Source organism: Nelusetta ayraudi, unplaced genomic scaffold (assembly GCF_046127955.1).
Source record: "Nelusetta ayraudi isolate G7.1 ecotype Tasmania unplaced genomic scaffold, CSIRO-AGI_Nayr_v1 ptg000016l, whole genome shotgun sequence".
NCBI lineage: Eukaryota > Metazoa > Chordata > Actinopteri > Tetraodontiformes > Monacanthidae > Nelusetta > Nelusetta ayraudi.
In genome coordinates, this window is record NW_027466066.1 from 5,360,578 (window position 1) to 5,370,565 (window position 9,988).

The 9,988-nt window shown below is 43.5% G+C and overlaps 2 protein-coding genes across 5 annotated transcripts; both read right to left on the reverse strand.

The window, feature by feature from the left end:
• Positions 1–1,922: 1,922 nt before the first annotated feature.
• gid4 (GID complex subunit 4 homolog) lies at positions 1,923–5,996 on the reverse strand. Its single transcript, XM_076024151.1, has 6 exons — positions 5,642–5,996; positions 4,722–4,781; positions 4,156–4,263; positions 3,645–3,746; positions 3,422–3,552; positions 1,923–3,333 (listed from the first exon to the last, which is right to left on the reverse strand). Exons 1-6 carry the CDS (start codon positions 5,861–5,863, stop codon positions 3,270–3,272), a joined length of 687 nt encoding a protein of 228 aa, XP_075880266.1. The 5' UTR covers positions 5,864–5,996; the 3' UTR covers positions 1,923–3,269.
• Positions 5,997–6,306: 310 nt separating this feature from the next.
• On the reverse strand, positions 6,307–9,868 carry drc3 (dynein regulatory complex subunit 3). Of its 4 annotated transcripts, none has more exons than XM_076024144.1 (13): positions 9,731–9,868; positions 9,325–9,541; positions 9,112–9,228; positions 8,832–8,998; positions 8,603–8,749; positions 8,378–8,491; positions 8,175–8,276; positions 7,892–8,077; positions 7,618–7,749; positions 7,413–7,473; positions 6,969–7,102; positions 6,701–6,832; positions 6,307–6,588 (listed from the first exon to the last, which is right to left on the reverse strand). In XM_076024144.1, exons 2-13 carry the CDS (start codon positions 9,482–9,484, stop codon positions 6,493–6,495), a joined length of 1,548 nt encoding a protein of 515 aa, XP_075880259.1. In that variant the 5' UTR covers positions 9,485–9,541; positions 9,731–9,868; the 3' UTR covers positions 6,307–6,492. The 4 variants fall into 4 exon arrangements, with proteins under 4 accessions (XP_075880259.1, XP_075880258.1, XP_075880260.1 ...); XM_076024143.1 differs by having other exon boundaries at positions 9,325–9,522; positions 9,731–9,865; XM_076024145.1 differs by lacking the exon at positions 9,731–9,868 and having other exon boundaries at positions 8,603–8,734; positions 9,325–9,684.
• Between the last annotated feature and the right edge of the window lie 120 nt (positions 9,869–9,988).

The window sequence follows — 9,988 nt, forward strand, 5'->3', positions numbered from 1 at the left end:
CCTCGGAGCTCCGATCTTTTATTTTCTGTTCATTAAATTACTTATTCTCTCAGTATTCCTGCATCGGCATCTTCACTCTTTTCCACAACACGTGTTTCTGTCTTGAGTTTTTTTTTTTAGACTCACAACGGAGTTGCCGACAGATCCCTGAAAATAGCTCTACCCGGGCCTTTCCATGGTCTAAAAATAAAGGGAGCACCACGAGCCGCTCACCTGGTAATTATTATTACTGCCTAACTTGTTTTTAATTGTGTATCGGGGGGGGATTGGAGCAGAATAACAGGTGCATAAACTGCCTTTCCACCTTCAAAGCTTTCTGCTGAGATCATAAAAGGCAACGGACATTGCCCTGCACGAGCCAGTCAAGACATTTTTGCCTGTGGTTTGGAATTGTGTTTATTTCACAATGACTGGAGAGAAATGACAGCGGTTGCAGATTTCTCTGACTCATGCAACAGAAGAGGAGCCTTTAAGGGAGGTCTCGGAGCAGGTTTTACATTTCAGTCCGACTCTGGCTGGGTCATGTGGCTCATTCATCTGACACTGTTCGCAGAAACGATGTGGCCAAACATGTAGTTTTGGCAGTTTTCCAGGTTAACCTGGTGTAAGGGAAGAGCCAAAAGGAATTAGCCGCCACCGTTGTCTTTTGCATCATATCTGCTACATCTCTTCCTTGTGCCATGAATGGCGAGATTAGCTGACTCAAATCTGCAATGAAACACGAACGCGAGGTGGAGTAAAATAATTGGACATTTAATGGAGTGCGCTTCCTGCAGAAAATTCGCATCATTGCCTTTGTGAGTTATAAAGGCGGGGCTTAGCTCACAACTGGAGCTAACACACTGCAGTTGCACTACTGACCTCTGGTGTTGACAGGCTGCAATCTGTCAAGACAAATCTCTAAACCAGTGGTTCTCAAACTTTCTCTGTCACGCCCCACCTTGGAGGAAGAAAAAATTTCATGCCCCCCCCCAAAAAATAAAAAAAATTGGGGGCTAGAAGCCCCAAATTTGACGTGGCTGTGTCTTGAGGGATCCCGATGAACCTGCAAGTGGTCCCATGTCTCTAGGACAAAGTTGACTTTTGAGCCCATAGACTTGCATGGCATTAGGGTTAGCGATAAGGCTGGAATTAGGGTTAGGGTTAGTGCTGGAATTAGGGTTATGGTTTCGGGGTTCCTCATAGGCTAGAAGCCCCAAATTTGATGTGGCTGTGTCTTGAGGGATCCCGATGAACCTGCAAGTGGTTCCATGTCTCTAGGACAAAGTTGAATTTTGAGCCCATAGACTTGCATGGCATTAGGGTTAGCGATAAGGCTGGAATTAGGGTTAGGGTTAGGGTTAGTGCTGGAATTAGGGTTAGGGTTTCGGGGTTCCTCATGGGCTAGAAGCCCCAAATTCAACATGGCTGTGTCTTGAGGGATCCCGATGAACCTGCAAGTGGTTCCATGTCTCTAGGACAAAGTTGACTTTTGAGCCCATCGACTTGCATGGCATTAGGGCAGTGGTTCTCAAACTTTCTCTGTCACGCCCAACCTTGGAGGAAGAAAATTTTTCATACCCCCCCTCCCAAAAATGGTGACAAAATTTTTTTTCAAATTCACTGAAACATAAATGTGCAAATAATGTTTTACCTTTAGCACACCACTTTTTTTGATATCAAAACTAACTTTTTTTTTAAATCATAAACATTCATTTCACTTTTCTCTTCATTTATGAAATCATTTATTTTGTACAATAAACAACTTTAGCAACTCACTCTTCGTGACATCAAATCCTGAACATTACTCTTTAAACAAGAATACTCCTTTCACTTTTCTGCTGTGCAAATAACTTTTTTTGGCAAACCACTTTGAGAAACACTGCTCTAAACACATCTGTAGAAAACTACAGATGTCTCCAAAATGGGTAATTTGTACTGAATTTTTAAATTGTAACCACGAGGCACAACCATCAGTCCGCAAAGCCAGGCCAGGAAGTCAGGCTCAGGACTCAACTTTGTGGTCAAGTTTGGTTTTCCACGCTGGAACTGATTATCTGCAGGAAACGATACTCGGCAAACATTAGTTTGTTTGTTTGTTTTTTTTTCTTAATTCACATCTCACCCTTTTATTTCACCTCACACCGTCTTCTTACATTTTCCCATAAACAGTTTTTTTTATGTTGTTTTCTTTTGAGCAACAAGAAAATCTTTTTTTCAGTCTCTTGCATACTTCCTTTCAAAATAAGAGCGACAGTAGGCATTTAAAATTGTAAGGCAACAAGTTTTCATTAGAGCAGCACAGGAAATTCCAGGTCTTCCTTCCTCATTTTTCCACTCCTGGATTCCATGAGCCATTAACATTTCTTCATTTTAAAATATGATTTAAAATTATACGAGCGGAACACACAAGCTTATTTATGTGACTCACTGTTTTAATCCCCCTGCTTTATTAAAGCCACACTTGACCGCTTCCAAAGATGTAAAATAATACAGATTAATTGTAACCACAGGCTGAATTAATGATTAATTTTCCTCCACTAACTCTGTCTTGTGACATTCCAGCAGTTAATGTTTGTGTGTTTCTAGTTCCTGATTCCTCTTATGTGACAAACATTCATTGAAATCGGTTGTCACATCTGCAATTGCATATCATAATTTTTAAAAAGAAAAAAAAAAAGGGGGGTCGGGCATGTATTTCCATTCCAGATTGGTCTCTATTAGAGACATAACTAGTCAACTCTGGTGGACACATTCTCTGAAATAAAATGAGCAATTTTAGGCAATACCCTCGCCATCAAACTCTGCAATCATTCCTTTAGAGGCATCAGATTGACACTGAAAAAAATCAATAACTTGGTATACAAAGATTAAACAAAAAAATAATTAAATTAAAAATTTAACCCATCTCACAACCAGGGACCTTTGTCCTTCACAATTCTTAACGTAACACACACAAAAAAAAGGCAAAAAAGGAACAGGACAACACTTTAAAAGCAGCATTCTAGATATTTTTCAGATGTGTTCCACTGCTTCCAACTCTTGCAGACCCCTCAGTCTTTCAACTCCTCTCCCTCTCCCTCTGTCTCTCTCCTCCCTCCTTGCAGGCCAGTTTTCAGCTTTGCCAGCAGTGTTTGAGTGCATGTTGACTCCCGCACAGCGAAGAAAAATGGTTGAACTCCTGCCGTGACACAATCCGATGTCGCGCCCCTCGTCGCCATTTTAATCACAAGTCCCGGGACAGCGAGGACCTTCCCCTCCTTGATGAGATGCTTGTGCGTGTGCCTTCGTCACCGAAACTCATATATAGGTATACTGCGCTCTCTGACGTTGTTTAAAATGAGGGACTGGTACCTGCAAAAAGCAACAACAACAACAAAAAAAATCCCTATTAGAGGCACGTCTGGGATCTTTCAGGACATACTTTGACTCAAGAGTTTACCATTCTGAGCTCCTGTGGTAGTAGTACCCCTCGATCGTAGCTGTGGACTTCTGGAAACAGATGTAATAGAAGCCAGCAAAGGAGGCTCCGCTGATGTCTTTGATGGTGTGGTCTGGGACCAGGAACTGTTCCTTTTGCAACCCGGAAGACAGAGTGAAGCCGTCAGGTGAGGAGGCTCGGGCAGATGAAGGGAACAGACGGGGTCGGGTTGAGGTCAGCTCACCTTCCACCTCATGAAGACATAGTCGCTGCGGTCCAGCTCCTCGTAGTCAAAGTCGTCCGAGTTGAAGCTTTTGGCGTACTTGCAAAATGGCTTGAACTTACCCTGCAAAGAGGTGATTCAGTCGTGAAGAAAACAATCTGTCAAGAGGTCCCTTTGTGATGTCATAAAAGGCAACAAAATATCTCCCCAGGAATGAAAAAATCTCAGTTGCATAACGCACGTTATGGATTCCATTTAATTAATCGCGATTAATGTGTTAACATTGACAGCTCTAGTAGTAATACTGCAACAATACTGCATTTGCACATTTTGCATTGGGCATCGGTTCCCTGTGCATGCGGCCTAAGCATCCATTTCCACCTGCTCTGCAAAAATTGCGTCGCCAGGTGTCACTGTACGTGCCACACGAGATCTGGGAGACGCACTCCAGAGGACTTTAAACCACCTGACACACGGCGGCACGCCCGTTTCCCTGTTTCTGCACTCACAGAGCGGACAGAACAGCTCGTACCCAGTGCTTTCTGTCCACGTCTTCGTCCGCGTCCCACTTCCTGGTTAGAAACGGCCGCTTCCGACTGATTATTTCGCCGGCGAAGAACGTCGTGAGTGTTGGATACTCCTGCGGCACAGAGGAAGTGAAAGAGACAGGTGAATTAATGAGTGAGTGGCAAGGCAAAGTTGCCTGTGTCAAACGGTGGCTTAAAGCCGTGACGCGTACATTTTGCAAGCTGGAGGTGGGCAGCACACGTGCGTGTCAGGAGAAGATATTACAGCAAACCCGATTTCAACTTCTGAGATCAAACTGAGGCCCCTCCTTACAGTGTGAGCGCCAAACCGACCTGCAGCTACTCGTCTTTCATTCCACCCTGGCGGAGTTTAAAGTTCACTTTTAGCCTTCGGCTGACCTCCTGCGCGTTGCATAACATAACAACTGTACAACTGACACACTTAGGCCGCTCTGGATGCAGCCTCTCACGATTTCTCTCACACTTTCAGGGCAGTTGTCAAGCTGTCTGCACCCTCTATGTGATAAGCAGGGGACTTGGGTCCTCCGTGTGACCTGGTTTCACACCGTACCTCAGTCAGACCTTTGATTTTCAGATATCCACACAGGTAGGAGTCCTCAACGGTCACATTCTGCAGAGGACAAACAGACAAAAATAAATATATAAATATGAGTGGGCGACGTGGTTTTGATGTCATTTCAAAAAGACTTATTTAGCACAGGTAGGAAATAAAGTACAAAAACTTTGTGACTGTACTCAAGTAGACTTTCAAGGTATCTGTACCTTACTTTGAGTATTTCTTCTTACTTTTACTCCTTTGATATTTGTACCATATCTGTATTTTCTACATCTTACATTGAAAAACACGCTTTTTACTTTTGCATTAAATTTGTTTTTTGTTTTTTTAAAGATACACATTTTGTGAAAAGCAACTCACTTATTAATATTATTTTTGGTAGGTGTGGTTGGAGCTATTTCAACTACTCTGTTGTCTAGCTAAACATAAACGTGGATCATATTTTGAAGGGAGATTATTTTTAGGGTACCTCTGCTTGTCAACAAAGGTATTGTTACATAATTTTTTTTTTAGGAAGAAGAAAGAATACATATTTATAATTTTTTACTTTTTACTCAAGTACATTCCAGAACCGATACTTTATTACTTTTACTACTTTTGCCACCTTGTATGAATTAGGCTAATGTATACGTCACGCGTTCAAAAAAGACAAGAATGGGTTTCGATATTGGAGGGGCGAGCAAAACACGGGCTAAAACTATTTTCTTAGAGAGAGAGAGAGAGAGAGAGAGAGAGAGAGAGAGAGAGAGAGAGAGAGAGAGAGAGAGAGAGAGAACTGGCTTATAATTAGGTCAGCGTGTCAGTGCTGAATGACAGTCGACAAACGGGCAACTCTCCCATGGACGCAGCCAGCTGCCAAGGCGTTAGCAGCCAAACTTCCAAACACGTAAATCACAGCAAGCGCCATTTATTACCTGCAGCACGACCTCGACGTCATAGGAGCTGCCTTTGCTCTTCTGGTAGCCCTGGTACCGTGAGCCGCTGTACAGCGGCGACGTGGCCACCCCGGGCTGCCGTGTGTTGATCGGGCCCGGCGGAACGAGGCTAGCCGAGGACTCGCAGGCCGAGCCGGCGGAGCTGCTTCTTCTTCCGCCGCCGCCGCCGCCGCCGGCGCCGCACTCTGCTGGGACAGGCATGACGCTAAACGCTGCTGAAGTGGCCGCGTCAGCTACGGTTATGAAAGTCGTGAGCTGAGCGCAAAGACGGCTGAAGCGAACCGGGTCAGCGCCCAGCTGCGGAGGAGGCTGACGGCGCCCACTCAGCACGGCAGCAACAGCAGCAGCGCGTCGCCTCCAGGCAGCTCCCAAACTTTACTTTCTCACTTTCGCGGGCGGTTTCACGGACTTTCTCGCGAGACGTTGCGTGACGTGTCATCCAAAGGCTCCGCCGTCCCCAAATGTGATTGGCTGGAATTGAGTCCAAGTTATTATCGGTCCCATCGATAGGAATCGATGAGGTCAATAGAATCGCGAGTGTCCCCTCGCAGCAAGAAGGTCGTGGGTTCGATTCCGGGCTCTGGGCCTTTCTGTGTGCAGTTTGCATGTTCTCACTTTTTCTTTGTGGGTTCTCTCCTAAAAACACATTCATTCTAGGCCATTTTCGCATTTCAACAATTTCAGAAATACATTGAAAACACATTGAAACCTTGAATTTAAGGCAAATTTTTTTAGTTGCGTTTATTGCAAGCACGTCATTGTTCATGATTTCCCCCAGTGTTTGTAATTTAAATTGTACAGCGTTCAATTGGGAACTTTAAACAATGACGCTACTGGAACTCTTCCAACTGCTGTTTTAAGTGGTCTAAATATCTGTGGACGTCTGAGATGCGCGTGCGGCTCTGCTTAATTTCTTGGTCTTCAATCTGTTAAAACCCAACAAGACAGAATGCAACACAAACAAAATTATGAACTTCAGATTTTTCCTCACATGAAAATTTCAGATCATATTGTAGTGGTGTGATTTCATATCTTTACTTTTTTCAAGAGGTCCTGTTTCCAGTCAGTGATACGTGTGATCAGCAGTGCCTCTCTGTCATTGATCTTCATCTGGTGATTATCATGAGTTCCAGTCAGCATGTCCATCACCATGTCTCTATCTGTAAACAGCTACAAGCACGTTTCAATGAATAAATCTGAGTTCTTTTTCTGATTGATGGTTGCTGTGACACCGAAAACTAACACAACTATCGACTATGCGACCACGCTCGTGTTTCGGATATTGTGTTTACTGTGGAAAACCTACAATTTTGACATCATCGGGCATGTCCTCCACCTGGTCGCCCTTGGCCACATTTTCCAGCAGTGCCACGGCGATCTCCCACACCTTCTCGTGATAGGTATCCTGCAGCTCTCGACACTGTGCAAATGTGACAGGCTGTCAAGGAAACGACTCATTGCAAAATTTATTTCAACCACGGCCCCCTTGAACAAATCGCAATGACATTTAAAGTCAGTGGCGGTGGCAGAGTTTTTTCTTTTTTTTGTGTGTGATGTCGGTGGGTCTAATCCATGACTAACAACACAACATTAAGTCGCTGTGCTGGATACCAGATCAGATTAAAAATAAAGTCAGATGAGAGCAGAAAGCTTCGACACAAACTACAACATTAAAGAATCAGCCTGGTTGGAAATGAATTAAAGCTCTTAAGCTGCCTGCTGCACAGTGAGAGAGGATATATTCCTTGAGCTGCCTTGATGAAGTTTTCAACCATCTCTGAAATGTTGTGGTCAAACAGTTTGATGATGTCCTGAAACAGAGACAAGCAGGTATGGACAAATTAAATTTTCTGTGTTGTTGCGGGGGCGTTACACTGTTTAACATTAATTTATAAGAATCTTAATAGAATTAACAGAATCATCCCATTGGATGTACCAGCTTTGGACACACCCACCTCTTGCTGGCCAACCAACAAGAACTCCTCGGCCATTAGCTCTTTACACAGCTTGTCCATCTCGGCTTGACAGTGGTTGACCTTATCCTTTATTTCGTCTGACTCTGACAACTGCTGCAACTCTGCAAACCTCTAGTGGACACAAGACAGTTTTATTTTGAATCTATAACCCAACACAAATCTAAGAAAGAACCGATGGCAGCACATTTTAAATTACACTGCCACTGACAGAGGAAGGAAAGAACAACGTTAGCAGCGGGGATTTATAGGTTACCTCTTTGTGTTGCAGCTCAAAGTTTGCCAGTATCTTCATCGCTCTCTGCTGCGAGTCCTTGATGGCCTGCGTCTGGCCGCTGAAGAAGGCGTTCACCTCTGCCTGTCTTTGATTGTGTTCGGCAATGCCGATTTCAAATACCTGAATGCACTGTTCCGTGATGTCTTTCTCAAATGTAAGTGCGAGGTTAAGGAAAAGAAAGCGACGATGTCCGTCAAATTGTCATCAGCACGGCCGCAGGGCTTCAAAAGCAAAAGAGCAGCAAAGGATATGTTTGGAGAAGAGGGGCCACTCCGGGCACACACGGTATCAGCTCAGCCTCTGGATCATCTTTCAGCATGCTCTTAACCAGACTGGGCCCGTTCAGGTGCTCCACAAATGCATCCTGGACGAAAATCATTTGGAAATCTGGCAACCCGTTGTATGCGCACAAACTGGAGAGTCAAGTTAACTTGATGGCATTTCCATATTTGCTTGCAACAATACCATGTGCAGTTTGTGTCGCGGTTTCCCGCCGCTTGCCGCGTCCATTTGCTCCTCGAGTTCCTCAGTTCCAATCTCCTCCAGAGCGGTCTGATATTTGACCAGTGCTTGACTTTTCTGCACATCAATTGTGTGTAATTGAAAACGAAAGAAAATCACAAGGTAAAGGAATGTTTGACAAGTAAATGACATGATGACACTCTTGGAAATGCCGCTGTCTGTACTTACTGATGCCTCGTCAATTATTCTGTAGTCAAGGAAGGTCAGCTTGGGGAAGTGCGCCCGGATGATGTAACTGTACTCTTCGTTCTTAGTAGCGGGATTGCCAAATAGGTTGAGGGTGAACAGGTTTTGGAATTTCTTTAGATAAAATGCCTGGGAATTGCATTAAATAATTAGTTTCAAAAAAATGAAAATGAAAAAATATTATACAAATTTTCGATATGTTTGTTTTTACATTGTCTAGATCTTGAAGCAAGTTGTTCGCCAGGTTGAAATGAGTGAGTTTCTCAAGCATGTCCATGTTTTCAATGACAGAGATTTTGTTGTTCGCCAAATTCAGTACTTCAAGCTTTTGCAGACAGTCCAGGCCCACAATTACCTTTATGCTGTTGAATGACAGATCTATTGGACACAGTTAGTCATTATTGCAGTATTATTCATGCTCGGGTATTTGTAAGTGTGTATTTAAGGGATCTGGCGACAGCCTCCAAAATCTAACCAAAAATCTGCCTTACTCAGGGATATCAGATTACTCAGGCATGTCAGGCCCTCCATCTTCTCGATGAGATTGTTATTCAAATCAAGCCTGACCAGTGATGGGAAGCCCCATAGGTGCTCGATCCTTGGGATACCTGCCGAAACACACGGACAAACACTCACAGCCTACTGAAAAAACAACAACAAATATCACACAGTAAGGGGTAAATTAGAAAAAAGAGCTTTCTTACATCTGTATTCAAGGGATAATTTCAAAACATCAGAAAACTGGATTCCCTCTGCCTGTGCCAGACGTTTAGCCTGCTTTTGAGGAAGTTGCTCCAGTACGGCTTCCATCAAGATCTTGTCATCGATCCGGACCGGATCTGATTGAGTCATATATGCATTCATCCTGCCAGTGGGGGTGGTCGTCTTCCTTTTCTTCTTCTCTGTAAGGTTTAGTAACAGCTGGATTTCTAAGTGATGCCAAAAACTTAGGATTTGAAATCACACGCTCTTTAAACACAGATAAAAGGTTTGCTTTAAACTGAAAAGTCAAAGGTTTATTACATTAAAAAAAAAACAAAAAAAAAAAACAGTGAGGCCCAATGTATGCGTTTTCTCTTGTTAAATGGAGTGGTAAAGGAACTTACGCACCAGCAGAGATCCTGCGTTTGTCTACATGGTTGCTTAGCAACAGTTTGACGTTAAGATACGTTCAAGAAAGATACAATTACTCAGCAGCACAAAAACATTGTATTGGCTTATTTGCTAGGTCATGCGACAGACCCTAAATTATATGTAGCAGAAGCTGACATTATTCTTTTCGCAGTTATTTAATTTTTCTTTTAAAACAGGCTTGATTCAAATTCCGGGTCTAATAAAGGTAAAGCCACGGATCTTACTTGTTAAGCT